At 35.0% G+C, this 23,262-nt stretch overlaps 1 protein-coding gene across 3 annotated transcripts in view; it reads left to right on the top strand.

Moving 5' to 3' along the window:
* The first annotated feature begins 8,106 nt into the window (after positions 1-8,106).
* LOC131072577 (RNA polymerase-associated protein CTR9) overlaps positions 8,107-23,262 on the top strand; it is a 42,166-nt gene continuing 27,010 nt past the window's right edge. For all 3 annotated transcript variants that reach the window (XM_058008765.2, XM_058008766.2, XM_058008767.2), the window contains exon 1: positions 8,107-8,771. In XM_058008765.2, coding sequence (XP_057864748.2) covers positions 8,289-8,771 — 483 coding nt within the window. In that variant the 5' untranslated portion in view covers positions 8,107-8,288. The remainder of the gene's footprint in view (positions 8,772-23,262) is intronic.

Genomic DNA, 23,262 nt, shown 5'->3' with positions numbered 1-23,262 from the left:
TAAGCAAAGATAGGTGATTGGATGCATAGACCGAATGACTAAAGAGAAAGATGAGGATGCCTCTAAAGGAAAAGTTCAGAGATGTGCATCAGACCAGCATGAGAAGACATGATGTGCTACCAAGGCAAAGAAGAAAGAGTTAAGATGGTGAGTTTGCCTCCTTGGCAAACCAGTTGAGAAGAAAACCAGTCAAATAAAGATGAGGCTCTGCAGTTGCACACATGGAGTTACCGGTATGTAGATGGAAAGTGGTGTTGTCATAGATGCATAATAGTTGGAGATGGATGGCATGAAGATATCATGCACACTACCGGTACGAAGGCAATAACATGTCAATTGGTAAACAAGGAGGATATCAACTTATAGCCAAGTGGACAAAGAGACAAAAGTGAAGTGCTCTCAGTCTGATGAAAATGCACAAGATGAGTCATCCTAGATTGTTGTTGAGGACCAACATGATTGATGACCAGGCTAACAAGATCCACCGACACAAGGAAGGAGAAGGCAAGAAAGTTAACCGGTAAGGGAAGACATATCGATAGGGTTAGATAACCGATAGGGTTAGATGTCGGGCAGGTGTGCACCGGTTGAGTGTTTGGTTTTGAACCGACACAGAGGTCTAAGATGAGATGGATACCAATAGGGGTGCCACGTGGAGTTGAAGTGGAAATCTTGCAGAGGTCGGTGAAGTGTCGTGTCGGTGAGGTTGTTGGTATTTGGTCGACATTAAATGTTGACTACGAAAATCATGGGAGGCATTGCAGAGCTGTGCGGCTCGAGGAAGGTCAAACAGAGGTGATCAATCGATGCAGAGTGTCCAGGTGCAGAATGAGGTTGGTGATGCAATCTGCATAACAATTTATGGTGATTGATCTTGAGCCTGGTCGATGGACTGTCCGTGTTTGCTAAGTTTAGCAAACGTGCCTTGGAAGGAAGAAGATATGGTAGGAGATGCCTGATTGCTTGCAAGTTGATCATCCTCATGCAGAATGAGATCTGATTGGATCTGATTGACCTCGTGATCTATGGAAGAAACCCTTGCGCGCCAACAGTTTGAAGCTACGTTTTGGTAGGAAAGCTCAATAATGAGTATGAAGGTAGAAGACCGTATTCGATGATGCTGAATGGTAAAGGAGAGTGATCTAGAGAAGGAAAAAGAGGAGATAAGACTGAGAAGAGTCAAGGAACTTAGTATCTGAAGAAAAGAGCTAGTAGGGAAGGTTAAATTGGTGAGAGGGTTTAACAGTGGCTTAACCGGCAAGATCAGACAAACCAGAAAACTGCAAAGTGAGCTGTAGAGGTAGGAACCGATAGTGTTCATGCCAACTGGAAGGTAGTGGAGATTGAAGCAGCTGCATGTGTATAGAGAAAAGATCCTATAAGTAGTGAGCAGAGAAAGGATAAACCAGTGAGCAGAGTAACTGACAATGGGTGTATGTTCTGATTGTTCATCCAATAGGCATAAGTAGAACTACTACGAGAAACAACAAGTGAAAGTGAGCAAAGAGACTAAGAAGGAGATAGAAAGAAGAGTAGAAGTAAACTGGTGAGGCAGAGGAGGTGAGAAATCGACAGGATAAAGTGTATGCAGAGGTTACAAGATTCACTTGTAATCAGACTATTAATTTTGTAATTGATTATGTACAAGATAGATCACTGAGTTGGAGCTTGGTGCAGGGATTGGTGCTCCTTGGGATGGTTCCCTAAAGCAGGAGTGGTACTCCTTGGGTTGGTGCCCTAAATGTTGTAACCGAAGGTTTTCACTATGAGTCTGGATTGGAGCAATAGACTCCAACAAAATTTCTCACCGAGTTTTTTCCCATCTTGGGTTTTCCTCATATATATCGATGTTATGTGATGTGCCATTTGTGTGGTTGAATTGTGTTGTCTAGTTTTATCTTACCGGTAGGTTTGCTTGGTTCTTAGGTTGGTAGTCGGTAATCTCTCTTGGAGTTAAAAAGGGTTAAGGGTTTTGGAAATCACTAATTTACCCCCCCTCTCAGTGGCATCTTGTGTTCAACAACTCTCTCAGGCACCATCCTATCACAATCTCACTAGCTTCCTCAGCACACCAACACCTAGAGAAAGCAAAAAAATTGTAGCCCACCTTTGCATTTTAAAAACTTCCAACTCACCCCTATCATATTCATCATTAATGAGCGTTAAATCTCGCATGTTTAGCGGTGTACTCAACACCCTTCGGCCAAATCAACATCTCAGAAGTCCTCCCACACTCCATCCCCGCCTACTTCATGTAATGATGTAGCCATTTTAGAAAGTACAATTGCCAAATCATTGCCTTCTCTCGATACATGGGTTTGTTTGAAGGATTCAAAGGAATCAAATTCCTTTCTAATTACTTGGATAAATTTATTAATTTTCCAAGCTGACATCTCACCTTTCAAAAGGGCATCCATAATAATTTGAGTGTCCCCCTGCAAGTGTAAACCCGAAATTGAAAGGCATTGTGCCATTATCACTCCCCAAAATACCACATACACCTCAACTTCATTGTTCCTCCCATTAACCAATCTCTTAGCTTTGATATCCAAAATATTCCCATTCCAATTACGGGCAACTGAACCAGCCCCCAAACGCCCCAAATTGCCTTATGACGCTCCATTGATGTTCACCTTTGTCCAACCAATCTTTGGCTTCTGCCAAACAGTAGTTGCCCTTATATCCCCTTTGCCCAAAGATGTATCCGGATTCACCTAGGAGAGCCCATTAATGGGTAAATTTAGACGTGGTTCTTATTTGATAGGATGATTTAAGTATTTTTTATTTATAAAAATATCTTATTTTTAGAATTTGATTATTTTTATGGAATATGTTAAGAGATTTTAATATGGTAAATTTAAAAATGAATAAAAATTAATTTTGAAGTTGAATGAAAAGACAATGAACTATTTTCTTAATTTAAAATGAAAAGATTTTGTGTGGTAGATTATTCTTAGAAAGACTAAAAAGATCTCATGGAATAAGTTTTTATCTAAGTTAGATAAATTCTATCTTAATATATATATATTTTGTTAAACCACTTTTTATTGAGAGAAATGTAGTGAAATTTCTTCCCTCTTATATTGTATGTTCATCACCTAATCAAGATGAATTTTTACCATGTTTCTTTCTTCCCAAACGTGCTAACTCTTATGAAGGGTTGTATAAGTTAAATATTCTTCATTCCAAAGACTTTGAATGCTTAGAAAGACTTAAGATAATACATTTCCTTTCTAAGTATGTCTCATCCTAAATAATTTTAGGATTGTTTAATGGAATAATTCAATATCTACCATTCAATATTTTATTATAGTTCATAATATAAAGATAGAAAAAAAAGAGTTTGTTAGGTTGGTTCAAGTAGAGTCGATAAGTTTGAAAGATCCAAATTGTAAGATGACTCTAATAATATTTTTCCTCAAGAATAATTTGTTAAGAAGACTAAAAATTGTTTTAGAATTTATTTATCCCTTTCTCTTCTCACATATCTCTATCTCTCCCTCTATATTTGTATATCCCTACTTATCTTTGTTTGCCTATCTCTCTATTTGTCTCTTTGTCTCTTTATCGAAAAGGGAGAGAGGAATACAGAGAAAGATAGAGGTTGGGAGATAATGTGAAACATAAAGATAGGGGGAGGGGAATAAAGATATAAAGAGCTCTCTCTCTCTCTCTCTCTCTCTCTCTCTATCTATCTATCTATATATTGTAGACACCTAAAAATGTCTCATTAATTCTACACTAATTATTCAGTTATTTAATTAAGTAATTCTTTAATTATTTGATTAAATTAACTATTTCTTCTAATCATAGCCCTTCAACACTTCTAATTATTCAATTTCTATTCTCAAATCATTTTAATCAGCTAACCATATCTCAAATATTAATTAAATATCAATTATTTAATTAATTATGATTTATTCCTTAGTTAAATAATCTTTATTATTTAATTAATTCTATTTCCTAAGTTTAAATAATTTCATTTAAATTAATTGATTAAATTCCTCCAATTCCCCAAATTATAATTCCAATTAATTCCATCTAATTTCATTTCATATTTCCCCAAATTCGAATTTTAGTTAATTTCATCTAATTTCATATTTTCAAATTCACATTTCCCCAAATTTGAATTTCAGTTAATTTCATGTGCATTTCAGCATTCAAATGACCAAATTCAAATTCAAATTGAAAATGAAAATCAAATTCAATTTCAAATTCCTACAACACATGCTAAAATCAGAACTGATTGATCAAATAAGTTGTCTAATCAATTAACTCAGTTAACTCACCAATCATCCTTTTTAACTCTCAATCACCTTTTTATGACTAATACATCAATTCAGTCATCTCCCTAGTCTATTCAGTTCACTAATCAATCAAATGAGTTTACTGATCCATCTATTTAGTTCATTCTCCAATCAATCTAATTGACTACTCAATCAAATGAGTTAACAAATCATCAACTTTGTTAACTGGTCAATCAATTTCAGTTGTCTCCCAATCAACACTTGAGTTCAAATTCTCACCCCCTTTGTGTTGAAAATCTATATAAACATCATTTTCTCATTTCAAGTTAGAATCACAGTCTTCAAAACATTTGTAAGCAGGAAATTGGTGCAATACCTGAGAGCCATCAACCACTCAAATTGGAGAAGAACAATGGAAGCACAAGTGGAGAATAGGGAGTTTTAATTAGCTTAATCTTCTTATTTATTTCATTGAATTGTGTTTAGAATCAGTTTAATTAGTTAAGGATTCTTGTGATTTGTCCTTTTAGTCTAATTAGCCTCAGATTTCTAATAATTTCAAACATAAGTACACACACACACACACATACCCTTTCTCTACCCTTCTCTATATATCACTTCATATCTTTATCTTTCTATCTCTCTACCTCCTCCCTCTCATTGTCTCCCTCTTTCTATCTCTATTTCTCCTTCTCCCTCTTCCTCTCTCCTCCTATCTCTCTCTCTCTACATATTTTTATCTCTTTTTCACCCCCTTTATCTTTTCCAAGTTATATCTATCTCTCTATCTATTTTTCTTTATGTTTATATCTCTCCCTCTTTTTGTTCCTCTCTTCCTCTCTCCTTATTGCTCCATATTTATCTATATCCTTCTCTATGGCTTTCTCTTCAAATCTCTCTCTCTCTCTCTCACACACACACACACACACACACACACACACACACACTCCCTATTTATCTATATCCTTCTCTATGGCTTTCTCTTCAAATCTCTCTCTCTCACTCATACACACACTCCCTATTTCTCCCTCCTTGTCTCTATCTCTCTATATTTCCCCCTCTCTATCCTTCTACTCTATCTCTATCTTTCTCTCTCCCTCTCTCTCTCTCTATTACTTGTCTCTATCACCTCCTTTATCTCTTTGCCCTCTCTCTCTCTCTCTCTCTCTCTCTCTTGTCTCATATCACCTCTTATCTCTCCCCCCCCTCTCCCTCTCTCTCTCTCTCTCTCTCTCTCTCTCTCTCTCTCTCTCTCTCTCCCTCCCTCCCCATCCCCCTACCTATCTCTATTTCTACCTCTCTCCCTTTCTCTTCCCATATATATCTCTTTCTCTTCCGATATATCTCTATCTCTCTCTTTCTCTTTCTCCCCCTATTTATCTCTCCCTCTCTCCCTCTCCACTTGTATATCTCTACTTCTCTTTGTTTCTCTCTCTCTACATGTCTCATTGTCTCTTTCTCAAAAAGAGAGAGAGGAATAGAGAGAAAAATAGAGATTGAGATATAATGTGGAACATAGAGATAAATATATAATGAACTCTCTCTTTCTCTTTCCATCTCTCTCTATATCTCCCTAAATCTCTACCTCTCTCTTCTTATATATACCTCTCTCTCTCTCTCTCTATATATATATATCCCTCTCATCCTTTTGCACCTCTCTATTTCTTCCTCTATATCAACTCCCTTTTTTATCTCTATCTTTATCTCTTCCCTCTACCTCTCTATATCTCTCTATTTATTTGTCTCCCTCTTCCTCTCCCACTCTATCTTCATCTCTACCTCTAACTTCCTCTTTTCCTCTCTATCTCTATAAACATACCTCTCTCTCTCTCTCTCTCTCTCTCTCTCTCTCTCTCTCTCTCTCTCCATCCATCTCTTTCCCTCTCCATCTTCATAGACCTCTATATCTATATCTTTGTTTCTCTCTATATCTATCTCTGTAATGTCCCCTTTTTGGATAACTAGCGATATTGGGACAATTACTTTAGTTTCTTAAATTTACTCTTTCTGATTTTACAATTAAATCATGTATTGGGTAGCATGAAGGTGAATGTGTACCAAATTATAACAATCAATGGCACTTGTTGTCTCTGATATATGAAATCAGATGTATGCTAATGTGAATTGAAATATGCTGGCACTTAGTGCAATAATTGCTTGCAGAAGATGTGAATTAATATGCAAGAGCATCATTAATTAATAAAGATGAAGTTCTGCAATACTTGAATAGTGTTGTGTTTGATTTGATACTTAGAATATATGCAAGTAGAGGTCTGTTGTTAATTATGAATTGCAAGTGATGAAGGGTCCTGCTCTTCCTAGTTTGCTGATGTTGATTGTGTAATGTTCTTCCTTGAAAATGCTGCAATCCCTGATCTATTATATATATTTATGTACAAATTTAGATGACTATATCTGATGATATGTTGCCGCTCCTGATATATACTTGTATTCTTGCAACGATATGTGGGGATGTTGTTTCTGATACGCCTATGAAAACATGCAGCTTGGATGATTTCTCTTTGTTCTTTATCCAACCGATATTGTGCTTTCTGCAATTGCTCTTAAAGAGTGGTCCAATCTAGATTAAACATTAAGATACAAACTCCACCATGCTACCCTTTGAATTAATGTTTACACTTCCTTCATCCATCTTAGAGATACCTCTCTTCAAATAGACACACATTTCCATTATATGTTGATCGTTGCCAATAGTCGTTGTTTAACTAATCTTAATGATTGGCTATCGGTGTTTATGACTAATCGCTCCCTTACCAACAATCTATGATTATTAATTTTGTTGGGTCATCAACCTTATTATCGTAGTTAACAGGTCCACTGCACCTTGCACCATATTAGATTTCTTCGTATATGACTACTTGTCCTTATGTTGACTTCCCATTGTTGGCTGTTATTCTACGATGAGGATTACATGAATGTAGATCAAGTTCTCTCATGTGACAGTGATGATATTTAACTTGATGATTGATCTATCGTTGATTGTATAGTGATAGTATGTCTTTCATTAGACCTGAGATGCAATGATAGTTGTCTTCATAGTAATCGGATGCATGTGATTGAAAGTGAATCATCTACATATCTTGCTAGAATTATCCTTATGGAATCATCAATCATCTTCTGTCTTCCATAGTGATTCTGTTGAAGTTGATTCTAGGCTGGGTGAGATATAATGATCACTTAATGATCAATCTTCTCTAATCTCCTAATTGTGCATCGATAATATGTCCTCCATAGAACTGAATCAATGGTAACCATACTGGACAAAGTCTTTGTTTGGAGACATCACAATCTCTCCCTCTATCGCTATCTCATTATCTCTCAATCTCTCTCTCTATCTCAATCTCTATATCACTTGCTATCTCTATATTTATTATTCTATCTCTCTATCTCTATATATCACTTCTTATATTTATCTTTTCCATCTCTACCTATCCCCCTCTCATATCTCTCTTTCATCTCGCCCTCCCCTTCTCTCCTCCTCCTCTTCTCCATCTCCATTTTATCTCCTTACTCCCGCTCTTTCGTTCAACCCCTTAATCTCTCGCTCTTATTGCCATTTATTGTTGGATATATGTTCCGAGAGGGTTGGATAGAATCGCAAAGACTTTGGCCTTTCAACGTTATACCTAATTTCATAGACTAAAACCTCCACGTGTCAATGTAACCACGTGTGCACATTTTTGCATTAACGGATAACTGCAAGAAATTGCATCCAGCGTGGAATATTGACACGTAACCACTTGTCCTCGTCATATGAAACGTGTCCCCACAAAAATATGAAGAATCTGCCGCCCTAGATTCCGTTTCTCATAAATTATTTATTTTAAGAAATTTCTAATTTCTTTAACCGCCATCCCCAGCTCTCGTCCGCCATAAAACATGCGTGTTTCTCTGCCATAACAAACCTCAAATTTCTCAGTGAGCATCTTTTAGAAATATATCTGGTTATTTTCAGACCTGAATTTTTCCTGGTACATTTTACGTCAATTTCAGTGCTTTTGAAGGTCTCAGGTTCGAAACATGGAACCGCCGTTTATGAAAGGCTATTGGAACAGTCCAGAAAATATGTTGCCTCGGGGAACGCGACGCAGTTGGCATGAAAAAGGATCGCCCCGCCCTAGGTCTTCAAGAGCACCTGCTATTGACCGCCGAGACAATCCGTCAAAATCACGCATTAATATTCCTGTAGAGTATGTCGACAGTTCTTCTGCTTCAAAACCACATTTTCAGACGAAGAAGAAGAAGAATTATAGGTGGCGAGCGAAAATGAGCAAGCCAACTGCGGCCGTCAAAATGCAGGCCGCGTATAGAGGGTTTCGTGTGAGGAAGTCTATGCCGTTGAAGAATTTGAAGGCTATTGCACAGGCGAAAAAGAGTATGGAGGAGCTTAAACGGCAGCTTGGCTACGAAAAAGTTGTGCAATTGATCCGTCAAAATGAAAAGGAGCGGCTTAGAATTGCGGAGGGGCTTATGTCGCTGCTTCTTAAACTTGATGCAATTCAGGTATTTTGACGCTCATTTCTTTTGTCTTTGAGGTTGGCGGCAACAATATTGCAATTTTTGTCAGATTTCTCTCGCAAATATGAAGTTGACGGCAGTAAATTTGCACAATACGAAGTTGACAGAAGTAGTTGAGTAATTTCTATACAATTTCTCTTCATAATATGATGTTCATCTCAGGAGATTTTCCCATTTGATTTAACGGAACTAGTTCTTCAAATGTTTATTCATTATTTGGGAAAATTTTGGAGGTCTGTTTTTAGAAAAAAGAAATCATTTATTCTTTTGATTTTTTTGAATTGTTGTTTCTTTGTTTTTTTTGAATTGTCTCTTTCCTTTTAGGGTGGAGGTCTTTTGCTTGTTTAGCTTTGGGAGGCGATTCTATTATTAGAATATTTAATTATATTTTAGTCACTTATATTTAGTTCCTTGTTTAATGGTCATTTAGCTTTTTAGTTAATTAGCTTTTAAGCTTTATTTAGCATTTAGTTTTTTTTCTTTTAGTTAATTAGCTTTTAAGCTTTATTTAGCGTTTAGCTTTTTAGTAGTTCACTTTAAACGACTTGTTTTTAATTTAAAACGACGTCCTTGTAATCTCTTTATATACGCTTGTATATTGTTGAATAGATTATCCGATTATTGAATCATTCATTCAATTTATTTTTCATGGTATCAGAGCGGGTCAATAGGATTCTTTAAAGTTTGGTGAATTTTTTAATAAAAATTCATGCCCTTCTTTCTGGAATATTTTCCAGATTTTTTTTATTGTTTTTTTATTTAAAAAAAATGATTTTTCTTTTTAGAAGGCTTTTTGAGGGTTTCTGGTTTGTGGGCGAATTTCTGTGTCGGGCAGTAGTTCATGTTTTTTTTAGAGTTCTGGAGATTTTTGGGCCTGCAACCTCGAGTTTTTTTTTCAGATTGAAAATTTTTCTAGGGTTTCTGTAATTTTCGACTAGGGTTTTGACCCTTCAGTTCAAGTCGAAGTTTTAGAGTTCTAATTTTGTGGGTGTTGTTTATGCTGTACATCCGACCTAGGGTTTTTGCCCTATTTTTTTTGCTTTTTTTTTGGAAAAAAAATCGTCAATATTTTTTTGTTTTTTTTACAAAAAAAAAATCATGGGTATTTTTTTATTTTCTGCAAATTATTATGTTTTCTGATTATTTTCAGGGAAAATTTTAGGTTTTAAGTTTGCAAATTTTTTTTAATTTCTGGGTTTCTTCCATACCTCGAAATTTGCACCTTAGAATTCATGCCAGAATTCTCCTCCAGGGTTTCAGATTTTTTATGCAACTGCTTCTATTCTGATTTTTGAATCAAATTCTTCTGTCTCATGCTTTCACTAGGTTGACCTCGTTCAACTTCCATTTTCGTGATGGCATCTTTGACCAACATCATGTTAGAACACAGTCAAAAGTTCAACAACTGCCACAACACCTGGAAACAATGCATGTTCACAATATCTGAATATCGTTGCCTTGATCAGATTGATTTAGGCCAGACCTCGTCCTACAGGTCCTAGGGTTTTCACATTTCTTTTCCCTCAAAAATTGTTCAAAGGGTTTAGAATTTTTTCCTAAAAAATTATTCTCTGTTATCTGCAAAGCTTGCGTGGGTTTTCTGATTTTTCACCATAAAAAATCATGGGAGGGTTTTGCTTGATTTTTTTCTTAAAAATCAGGGTTTTACCACGTGATGTCTGGTATTTTACCACGTGATATTGTTTGGTGTTTTTTCGCATGATGTCTGATGTTTTACCGCATGATGTTTGATGTCATACCACGTGGTGTTTTGGGTCTTACCATGCAAAGTTTTAGGGTCTTGTTCTATTTTTCCTCAAAAATTGTTCGCAGGGTTTATAATTTTCCCTTAAAAATTATCTCATCTGTAATCCGCGATATTCGTGTAAGATTTTAGTTATCTGAGTTTTACCGTTTTTTCCACAAAAACGATGATTTGTAACCTCAGATATCTTGGTTTTTCGATTTTCTCCTCAAAATCGCAAATTCTCTTTTCAAGGGTTCCTATTTCAGGGTTTGACGGTTTTTTCCTCAAAATCGTGCTTTGTTGCAGTTAGTTTGGGTCGCACCTACTATGGCGAACATGTGCAATTGTGGTATCTTGCAGTCAGTTTTGGAGTTGATACTCTTCTGCAAAAGGGTTTGCCGATTTTCCTCAAAATAATGGTTTCAAGTTTCAGTTTGGTTACCCAATGTCAGGTTGGATGGATTTTGGTATTTCTTGGTCATTAACGCTTTTCAGATCCAGGGAGGGTCTCCACCACAGCAGAGCGTTCTTTTCATTTGTGATCAAAAGACCTGCAATGTCTTCTATAGGGTAGTTAGTAGATAGAATGACCATTAAGGGAGGGTATTAGAATATTTAATTATATTTTAGTCACCTATATTTAGTTCCTTGTTTAATGGTCATTTAGCTTTTTAGTTAATTAGCTTTTAAGCTTTATTTAGCATTTAGCTTTTTCTTTTTAGTTAATTAGCTTTTAAGCTATATTTAGCGTTTAGCTTTTTAGTAGTTCACTTTAAACGACTTGTTCTTATTTAGAACGTCGTCCTTGTAATCTCTTTATATACGCTAGTATATTGTTGAATAGATTATCCGATTATTGAATCATTCATTCAATTTATTTTTCATCTATTTCATCTTTTATTTTTTGAGACTCAACTTATTACATTTTTAATTATAATTTAATGAAAAAAATTATTGTGTTTTGTAGTACATGTATAAGTTATTTTTACAATTTCCTTTTTAGTTTAATACAAACAATTCGTTCAAACTTATGGTTATAATTTGCGGTCATTTAAAAAAAAGTTCTATTTATAATTTTGTATTTTTTTTAATTTAGATATTATTGTAGGTTTTTTTGGCAAAAGAATTGTTTCCAGAGTTCTAAATTGAAAGCACTAAGTGTTGACACACTTCTTTTAACTTTGCGATGACGATAGTAATGATTCTAGATTTCAATAGACGTTATATTTTTAATTTTCATTCATTTTTGAGGTTATTTTTCAAATTTTAATTTATAATTTTTTTATGAATAAATGTTCATTATATTTCTTTGATGAACAAGTGTCCATTATATTTCTTCAAAAGAGATGTTACACTAATACACAACAAAATAAATGTAGGTGGAATAGGATCACACTCTAAAATGTTTAGGCAAAGGCAAAGCTTCAAACAAAAGCAAAAGTAAATGGTGATTAGGCTACAAGAACTATAGGACTAGTAGGAGGAGGCACTTGATCACTACCCCATCCATTTGGGATATCTTGGCTATTAGGAATTGGCTCTCATCTAGTAATGGTGCATCCAAGGAACCTTAGCACTATCAAACCAACTAGAGGAATCCATCTGATGAGCCAAAGAAGTGAAGGACCATCTTTGTCATCAATGCTAAGAAGAACAATGGAAGTCATTGAAATTGTGTCTAGTACAATTACTATCACTACAATCACATCTACACCTTCGAGGAGGGGAAAAGAACTTCCATCTTTGTCAATAATGCTAAGAAGAACAATGGATGATGGTGAAATTTTGTCTAGTACAATTACTATCACTACAATCACATCTACACCTTTGAGGAGGAGAAAGAACTTCTAATATGGGGGGAAGGTAGCATGTGTGCATTACCTCAATGCCCAATAAGAGCTTGTAAATGTGCAACTTCCATGGCAAATTTACTAGCTTGCACTTGAATCTATATGAAAATATTGAATTAAATCATTGATTTAGTATACAAAAAGAAATATGAATCGATAAAATCTCCTAAAAACAAAGCTAAGTTTCTATCATTCCAAATACTCAATAGAATATCTACTTTGAAAGCATACCAAATTTGGGCGAACTTGGTCAACATCCATAGCCAATGGATTTTAGGCAAGCAAAGACCTAGAGAATGTCAAGAAGCTTAGTGAGAAGTTGGTGACCCTAGCATACAAGGGTTGGAAAACTCTTTAGAACCTCTATCCCCAAACTTAAGCTAGTGAAGATGTGATTTAATTTGAGCCCCTTGGATTGTGTGGTTATCAACAACTTACTTCCACTACCAAAGCTTGGGTGGCTGCCACTATAAATCCTAAGTCACCTTTGGTTGGCTATCCTTGATTGATGTGGTCATGGGGTTTAGGTGGGATCGAACTGTTATAAAGCCACTAGCAATCACTCATCACCGTCCAATTAGTCTATCCACTGATCACTATGATTTGAATATTTTCATTTTTATCAAATTTTAGCAGGGTAACATAAAAATGCATTTTTTTGAGCTTGTTATGTCTTGTTCCATTTTAACAATCATTTATTAAACATTGAAATCTTCCCGTCAAACTTCTCCTTATCGGTTTCTTTTAAATCTTTGTGTGCACACAAATTTAAAATCTAATTTTAAAAAAAACAAAAATTATAAATAGAATTCTAATCTATCATGCACACAAATTTAAAAGCAATTAATAAGGAGACATATGAATCGCTTTCATGTTCATGTGCCTCATCTTTGGAATAATATAGCTTTGGTGTTGGGAGATGAACACATAGAAACATTTGATTCATAAGAACAATGGCATTGGCTATGTTGGATGCATGCCACATTTTTTGTATCCATTTCACATTTTTTGTATCCATTTATATCTTCCATGTACTTTGTATGAGATGACCAAGAGACCTTTTTTAACATTGGAAAGGTGTACAAATATGGCTCTATAGAGAAGCTTGAGTTACAAATTATCACAAAAGAATCGGCTTGCATAGAGCAGCAAATATGAACAAAAAAATATGAATCAATGGCATTGGCTATGTTGGATGCATGCCACATTTTTTGTATTCATTTATATCTTCCATGTACTTTTCTATGAGATGACTAAGAGATCTTTTTTAACATTGGAAAGGTGTACAAATATGGCTCTAAAGAGAAGCTTGAGTTACAAATTATCACAAAAGAATCAACTTGCATAGAGCAGCAAATATGAACAAAGAAATATCAACCAATTAGTTTAAACTCATGAGGAGCATCAAAATTGAAAGGAAGTAAAGGTGCAAAATGTGCTTCCTACATTAATGTATGAGAGGAGGTATGTGCAACTAAATAAAATCTTTGCAATTACAAGGAAAAATACACAAAAAAACAATATACCATAACACAATGGTTTACATGACAAAAACCCTGTCAAGAGGAAAACCCCACACTCCAAAGCAACTCAATGTATTATTTAGGATTCAAAGATTACAATACCACCAAAAAGAGATCTGGCATAATTTTGGTAGTATAATAGTACCTACAAATATTCATTATCAAAACTTTCATCTTAAGCACCTAATAAATAGGAGAAGCTATATATGAAACCATCAAACAGTAATTAGGAAACCATGATCTGAAACCAGCCAAAATATGGCACCCAAATTTATAGATGAGCCCATAGGCTAAAAATAATATATTCCTTCTACCTGCCATAAGTTTGCCATAATCCACTCACTAACTTGGGTGCTGAGGTTTCACTGCATTATTTGCATTCAAAGATACCTTATGATGTGTCATATGACACATGACACATCGTAAGTTTGTCAACAAGTGTAATTATCTCTTGCAACTCTTTTTATGTGCCAGACATTTTTACATTTCCAACGTGGGGAGCCTCAAGCTTTGAAGGCCATAAGTTTTGACCCAAGAGGCTGGTTGGGCCCTTTTTCTAAAATTGTAGAGCTCAAAGATATTTGTCTCAAACATTTATAAAACCAATGAAAATTGATTTGAAATTATTTTTGGGCCTAAAACACCCTCTATAGCCCAAAATTTGAATTTTTTTGTTCTATAGTTTGACAATTTCCTTTTTTTTGCATAAAATCGATGGAATGTTTTTCTTGCCTAAAACAATTTTTATAGCCTAGAAATTAAGTATTTTTTGTTTTGTAACTTGAAAATTGCATTTTTTTGTATTCTTGACATTCGGAGAAAGGTTGAGACACCTTTCTAAACATCCTTCCACTTGTGAAATATTATAAACTAATTACTAGGGGCCAAGAGGCCCATAGACTCACAACACCATTTAAGCTTTTTTATGCTCACTGATTTTGTTGATGCATCTGCAAAGTTTTGCAAAGTGTCAACATTCTCCAACATCACCCTCTTATCCTCTACCATGTTATGAACAAAATTGCATTGGACATCAATATGCTTCGTCATTGCAAGAAAAGTTGAGTTCTTTGCCAAAAATATGACACTCATGACTATCATGTAGGACTATAATAGCTCCCTAACTTAGCCCCACATCTTAGTACAATCTCTCAAGCTAGAGTAGGTGTCATGCACTCAATTTTTGTAGTGGAGAAAGTGACCATAGCCTACTGCTTGCTCATCCAAATGATAACACCATTGATTAAAGTGAAAATGTTATAATTGGTCGATCTCCTGCTATTGATATCATTGGCCTATTTGAAATCCACAAATCCATGACGATTCCTTGAGAGTTGGTCCCTGTAGAATCATTGTGACAACAAATATATTATTTAGAGGTACTTACAAATATCTGTAGACCCTTCTAACTACATCCTAATGAACTTGTTCAATATTAGCCATGAATTAGCTAAAGAATCCCACTGCTAGGGTAATGCTTGGTATAGTACAAACCATATCATACATCAAGCTCTCAGCAACAATATCATAAGGGACCCAAGCCATGTCCTCCATCTCATTATGTGAGGTTGGACACTACTCTACAGATAATTTGGTTCCCATCAAGATAGGATCACAGAAGGGTTTGCAAGTTGTTATGTTGAATCTCTCCAACATTGAGTTCATATCTTTGCTTTGATCTAACCAAATCTTTTGAATTGCTTCATCTCTTATGATCTCCATACCCAAAATATTCTTGGTAGCCCCCAAGTCCATCTCAAATTTTGCTAAAAGCTTAGAATTCAAGTCACAAATAACATTCTTATTGCTATCAAAAAACAACATATCATCAACATATAATGTGACAAGAAGGAATCAATCACCATTTATCTTATAATAGATGCATGATCCAATTTGAATCTTAGAAATCTCAACCTTAACAGAAAAGAATCAAATTCAAGGTACCACATCCTTGGAGACTATGTGAGACCATACAAATATATTTCGAACATACAAACTAAAGATCCTTTTCCTTCTTCCACGTAGTGCTTTGGCTATGTCATGTAGATCTCTTCCTCCAAATCACTATGAAGGAAGGTTGTCTTCACATCCATTTGCTCAATTTAAAAATTAAAGGCTGCTACAATGGATAATAAGAACCCAATGGATGTTAGCTAAAAATTCTCATCATAATCATTTCCCTCAACTGGAGAATATCCTTTCACAACCTGACTAGCATTATATTTGTCAGCATTGCCATCAAAATCAGTCTTTCTTTTGAACACCCATTTACAACCAGTACCTGCATTTATTTGTATGTTTGGAAGGCCTTCAAAAAAATGATTTTTTGTGCATTTCCTGTAATTATGGCATTCCATGAGACCAGTTTCTTTGAGACATCCTATCAAACTGAAACAGTTGTTGTATTTACCTCTTGGAGTTTCCAAATTTGGCTCAAAGTTCACTGATGAGCATGCATTTTGTGGGAGTTGTTTGGAAATACATGGGCATGTCCATTACTGAAATGAAGGGTTTTAAACTTTTACAGAAATAGCAATGGAAGTCTCAAATCCTTATTCTTGTATGGTATTGGTACAAGAGAAAAGAGAAAATGAAGTTGTAATGATACTTCCTGAACCCAATCAGGATGATCCATTGGTTGGAAAGAAAAGGTACACTTTAGACATTCCCACATGGCATGCTTTTTTCATCATGTTGTTTTGTACAATACACCTATTTTGTTGTTGCTGAGAAGAAACATCAGTTTTTAGTTTGCAAGCTGGATTCAAAGTCTACATCAAACAGAGTAAAGAAATATAAGAAACTTGCATTTAGGATCTCAAAAGCAAAAATCACCGAAGGAACTTATTAAGAACATTTGGTTAATATCCTGTACAAAAAACTCATCCTGTCATACAATTCTCTTTGATTTTCTAAAGTTTGTAATACCAGTTTACCTTGAATACCTTCAAAGCACTTTTCTCCATTTCCATTCCATGAATGAAGATGCTCCTAGAATAAGTTTTTATTTATTGTGAGCATTTAGTCTCTAAATTGTCACTTTATCGTCTGAAGTTAGAAAAACCACAGATACCTGTGTCTTTGACCAGTCCTCATTGTAATCTCATGCCTGCTCTTTAACATTGGAATGATGTATATTTGATAATAGACATCACTTTCCTTGAGTTTGAAAATATATTTCCTTTTTGTAAATAAAATTGATACTTTCAGAATGTCAAAAATTACATCAAGATGATTGAAGTGTGATAATACTCTTTCTATTCAAATAAGAAGGAATGATGTGGGAATTTTTTATCAACAATCAACAATCAACATTTACAATTTATTTCCTAGAGCAGCCAGAGATAACACTAATGCAAACCTGAGTATTATCTAGAAATCTATGAAATTCCATGCCACGATAAATTCCCTTTCTGTATTCATATAGTTAAATGGATTCCTAAACAATGATTACATACAATTACCTTGTCATGCCTGCTGAAATGACATTTCCAAAAACTGAAGTTTGTGTCTGGTACAGCTGGTATTTTTTTTGTTAAAGATCAACTCTTTTCATTAAATTGCAACCCTAGAGTTTAATGAAAATTTCTTAAACTTGTTGGGAACCTGTTGGTTAAATTTGGATTGTATCTAGCTATGTGATAACCATAAAAGAGGTTTGTTGTTTTCCATGTTTTTTTAAAGTTGACACATATAATATTTGTTTTAGATGGCAATGTTTCTGTCTAATTTCATTGCATCTACTATATCATACAATTAGCTACTTCTAGAAGCATTAGTTGAGATTGTCCAAGAGGAAGCCTGGATTCTCATAAGTACATAAGTATTGTTCTGGAGGAATCCCATGCCTAATACTATATACCAGCATCATTGGAACCCAAAAGAAAAACCACAAGGAAAAAGGAGATGCCAAGGCATAAAATCCAGGTATAAAGATGATTTTCACGAAGAATCTTAACTTGTTTATATCTTTACTGCTTCATAGAAATCTGCTTTGTTTACCTTAAGGCTGAAAGTTTTTGTACCTGAAAATAGATTTATGTTCAGTCCTTATTTCCCATTTAGTTATGAAGTACCTAGTCACAACTCTTTATAGAAATGATAAGAGCACTTTTCTTGTAGTTTAGGCTTTTCTAGCTTGTGGCTCTTTGGATACAATTAATCATCATGCTAGCAATTATCTTGAGTAGACATAAAGTGAGGCAACAAGTCATTATCAATCATTTATTTGACTAAGTTGCAAGGGGTCATTATAACTGATCCTGCAAAGCCATGCCACCAATGTGAGTTGAACATGGTTAGATACTTAGTTTATATAACTGGCAATGTACCTCTGCTGTCAGTGTTGGGAAGGAGAGTTATATCAGAGCAAGCTCCTCCTTTGGTTATTTTTTGCCATGAAATTTAGACATGCAACAAAATATCTCTTCCCAAGAGTTGTATATTCTATTTTGACGCTGGAGTTTCGGCCACCCCTTTCCTCGAGTACTCGTTCCTTGTAATCCCCAATTCTCCAAAACTTTCAGAAAATAACATGCTACAACCACATGGGCTTTCTCTTTACAATAATATACATGCCAGAGCCACAATCTGCACTACTGGAACTGTTCTTCTGTCACCCCCATTCACTTTCTTTATTTGGATGTATAACCGCCATAGAATATTTTGGAAAGTGGAATCCCCTTTTTTTGGGCACCAAAACCCTAATTGACCAACTTTTATCCAATAACAAGTGGAAATTCCATTCCCTGGTTTCAACATGAATAAATGAATGACTAATATTTGATTCAGAAGTAAAACTTGCGGAAGATGGTCAAAAGGTCTTAAATGCAGTTTGCTTGTAAGAGTAGAGATTTTCTTGAACATTTCAATGTTATATAAGACTAAAGAGACATACCCCTAAGATTGAATAAGACACCTCTGTGAGTCATTTAAAACTAAGTTGACTTAATGCGAACAACTTTATGAAGGTATTATAAATATCTTGAATTAAGACTGTTCTGTTATCAAACTACTGTTCTAGGTAGGAAAATAGTAGGCTGACTCGCAGAAAGAACTGCTCGCGTGTGTTTGGGTTTTCTGCAAAATGCTTTCTGGGTTTTGTTCTTTGCTCTTTCCCCTTTTGATAACATATTGAAGTTTTAAATTTGGCCAAATAATGAAGAATTTATGTCCCTTAAACGCTGTCCTGTTTTGTTGCAACCTGCAAACAGGGAATTGTTAATTAAATTATAAGTTATCTTATTTGAATTAATGTCAGCTATATAATTCTCTTTGGAATATTTAATCATTCCTCTCTCTCTCTTAGATTCTGAGTATGGTTCACGAACCTGTATCTGTAATGTAAAATGTCCCTGGGTTTTATATTTATGCCAAAGTATTGTAAATATACTTGTATTAACTTCAATGATTGTGGATCATTTATATACTAGGAAAATAAATTAGTCAAGTGTTTGACCCTTGACTTGGGATAACCATCGAGTTTAGTTTATTCATTAATTTGCATATTTTATATAGTGATTATTGGAGTAGATGTTACAAAGGATTCCAATGACATGAAAGAAGTGAAGTTAAAAATCTTAATGCTATAGGCTAGTTTGAAAGTTGTTCAAATGTATCTTCCTTTTTAAAATAATAGGAGTTTGTAATAAATGTACATAATTTTAACCATCTCAATGCTATATAATGCCAATGTAAAACTAGAAATGTGATGGGATATGCTATTTTAATTATCTGATATAGACTACTAAGTAGATTTGCAACACAATGTGAAAAAATAATTATTCTATTTTGATTATCCATAGGGTAGCCTTGCCTTTTCTATACTCAATCATGCACGTTTCATTTTTACAGCTATCAATGGATGCCATAAAGGACAAAGGTTTTCAAAAAGTACCCTCATCTATAAATGGATGCCATAAAGGAAAAAGGCTTTCAAAAAGTACCCTTGAGCTCGATTCATTTGTTGAGAGTCTTTGACAAGGGGTAATGTGCTTGGTTAAAACTATCACAGTAGGTTTCTCATCATATTCCCAGTGTGTAATCTAGTGAAGATGATACGGTAGACCTATTTCTCAAACATACAAGAAAACTGTCGTGTCTCTTTTTGTAGTGCATGACATACCAGTAAATGTAACACATGCCATGTGGTTAGTCCTTAAGAAGCTATTCCTCAGCATCCTATGCTGGTTGTGTTTAATTGATTTTTTTAATGCCATTTACTTGTTGAGGCCCTTGGATGGTATATGGTTTAAATACCAACATGTACGTTGTGAATCCTACGATGGGAACTGATAATTAGTTAAAGATCTACTTAACTTATTGTGCTATGACAAGAAATTCTACTAGCATCTAACGCCCCTCTATTTAATTGATGGATTGTGGTTGTTGCCTATTTTTCTTGCCTCTAAAGTATCAAGACTAATCTGTGTTGTAAAAGAACTACCTAGGAAAAAAATAGAGTAAGTATTTTCTAAAGTCATTGAACCTAGTTGAAGTAAGTGCAATGATAGTTGAAATGGGTTATTCTAACTCTTAAAGAGTGTTGTGTGTTTCATTGTTGTGTTTTGTTGGTTTTTGGATTGAAATTCTTGTCATTTGAATAATGTATAAATTAGTATGAGATGTAGACTTGTTATAATAATATTTCCTTCTACATGCTATTACTAATACATCCCTTGCAAATGGGTTGTGAATGTAGAGTGTTGTGGGTAAATTATACCTTCTAGTGCATTATAGATATGTTAGATTAGAGCAATAAGAGATCCCAACTTTGTAACATGATTCCTAAGGGGTTTTGTTTATACTTAGCCAAATAAAACATTATATGGCTTTTCTTTTGGATGTGGTAATTGTGACTACAATAATGCAACTTCATGTTTATGCCAGCACTATGGCATAGTCTCTTGCCCAAACAGTGAGTATGGCTTGTGTGAACAAAAAGAATTAGGGGATCAACCTAACCTTTGTGTCAAGGAAATGAATCTATAAGAGGTTTTGGGATGTTCATGTTGAATTAGGAACAATAATGGTGGTGGGGTCTAATTCACAAAGAGAATTAGGAGATCAACCTAACCTTTGTGTCAAGGAGATGAACCTATAAGAGGTTTTGGGATGTTCATGTTGAATTAGGAACAATAATGGTGGTGGGGTCTAATTTGAGATGTCAACATACTTGGATGAAAGTGTTGTTGTATAGGTTTGTGTTGACGTGTATTTTGTACACTATCAAACACAGAATAAAATACCCAAGGGTACCTTATCCTCTCTTGAGTAAAGTTTCTGAATGCTGAAGATATCGCGAAAAGGATCAATCAGGGTGACTTCAAGGTTCTTCGCTATAGGATCTCTACGTGTGGATAAGCTCTTTGTGGTATGATGTGATTTGCTGGAATCACAAGGGGACTTACACTTGATGACTGAACTTTTGATTTGCTTTGAATATTGCTGGAACATAGGATTTTACTACCTTAGATTTGAAAAAAAAGAAAAAAAAAATGAGGGCGAGGAAAGGATCTAATCCTAACACTAAGAATGTAAGAGCAATGAATGATCTTTGATGAAATTCTAACTAAGTGTTGTTTTGACATCACAGGACCATCTCCACAAGGTTAGTGTGATCTTCGAAGGAAAGCTTTATGATGTTCAAATCATCACTGCAGGCATAGACACCATCAGGTTGATGCATATCAATGAAGAAGTGACAATTGAAGTTAAGCTTAAGCTGAATGATTCCAGTTGACTACGCAAGGCAAGTCTGCAATCAACAAATTGCTAGTAGTATGGATATGCCAATTTCACCATCAATCAAGCACATTTCTTCCACTCATCTAATAACACGAAATCAAATATGAGAAGTATAGAGACCATGCAAATTGTCGAATCGACCCATAAATTTCACCATTTCTTCAATGAAGTTACAAGTCTTTTACAACAACATCTTGGCAACAATCTTTGCCTTCTCTCTCTACTCTACTCTAATTGCTATTCTAATCACCTTCTAACTACTCTCTATTCACTAACTCCTTTCTAACTGCTTTCTATTTACTGCCTTTACAAAATGAAGAGTTAGGGCTTATATAGTGCCCATAATACAATTCGATGGCTGAGATCAATTTGAGATCAATGGCCAAGATTCAATAATGAAAACCCTAATTATGGTTTGTTACAACCATTACATAACATTTAATGCTTGACCAATGATAAAATTGTATCTTTAGGACACGTCTTCTCTTGAAAATTCCACCAATGGATAGCTGGGGTAGGTACATCGAAGTTTGTGCCACCTCCCATGAGTTAGGTACATTGAATCCGGACATGCTGAGGTGGACCACACCGATTGCAGAAATGATGAGTAGGATGCCACCTCGTCTGACACTTGTAACTTGGTAGATATTCAACTTGATGTTGTTGAGAAGCTAGCTTTAATTAATTCATCTGGAACTATCTGCTTCTTCAACGAACCCTTGCTCTAACTTCTTTCGTCTTTGATGTGCAGGATGATTGATGTACCTTGCCTTGGAATGCTGGATTGGAAGAGGTCGCCCTTGTTGATGTTTGATCGAAGAAAGCCATCCTTGTCGATGCTAGACTGGAGGAGGTCGCCCTTGTCCTTGCTTGATCTTCTTGGAGGAGACTGTCCTTGATCTGGCTTGATTTTACAACTCCGGGATCTCCATTTGATGCCTACACAAAATATTAAAGTTAGTCTTTTGAGCATCAAACCTCAAAGCATGAAATTTAAGACCTTTCAAAGGTAAAACTTAAGATACTAATTTGAAAAAAGTCATGATAAATCAAGAACTATACATTTTCAAATTAATCATGAATGGAAATTGGATTTTCAAGACTTAGATTCAATGGGATCACAATAAGTCTTGAATAAGAACTTCAAAAAAGTAATTCTTCATACCTTCCTTTGAGTGTTTAACTACAAAACCTTGAAAAAAATGATGAGAGAAGACCGGATTTTGATGGACAAGCTTAGATTATAGTCCTTCCTTGGATGAATTACGCAGCTTGAAAAAGAATAAACTCCACTAGCCTCTTCAAAAATCTGGAAATTCACCTTCAAATACCTTCAAAACATTTGGAAATTATCCTCCAATTTAGCAAGAAATTCGCCTCTCCAATGGCCTTCAAGATGAATTTCGCACTTAAAGGAATGATTGAATGATTTGAAATGTGAAGCAACACTCCTCAATATATAGAGCGCTCACCTTCCACTTACCCATGAGGCCGACCTAGCAATTAAAAGGTGAAATAATAAATAAAACCTCAAAAGGAGTAGGCCAACTTGTCAAATAAAGGCAAAATAATGCCTTGTGCGCTCAACTTTTAATTTTTAATTTCACAAA

This window comes from Cryptomeria japonica, chromosome 10 (genome assembly GCF_030272615.1).
Source record: "Cryptomeria japonica chromosome 10, Sugi_1.0, whole genome shotgun sequence".
NCBI classification, from domain to species: Eukaryota; Viridiplantae; Streptophyta; class Pinopsida; order Cupressales; family Cupressaceae; genus Cryptomeria; species Cryptomeria japonica.
The sequence above is the reverse complement of the archived record's forward strand: the minus strand, read 5'-3'. Positions and strand labels throughout refer to the sequence as shown.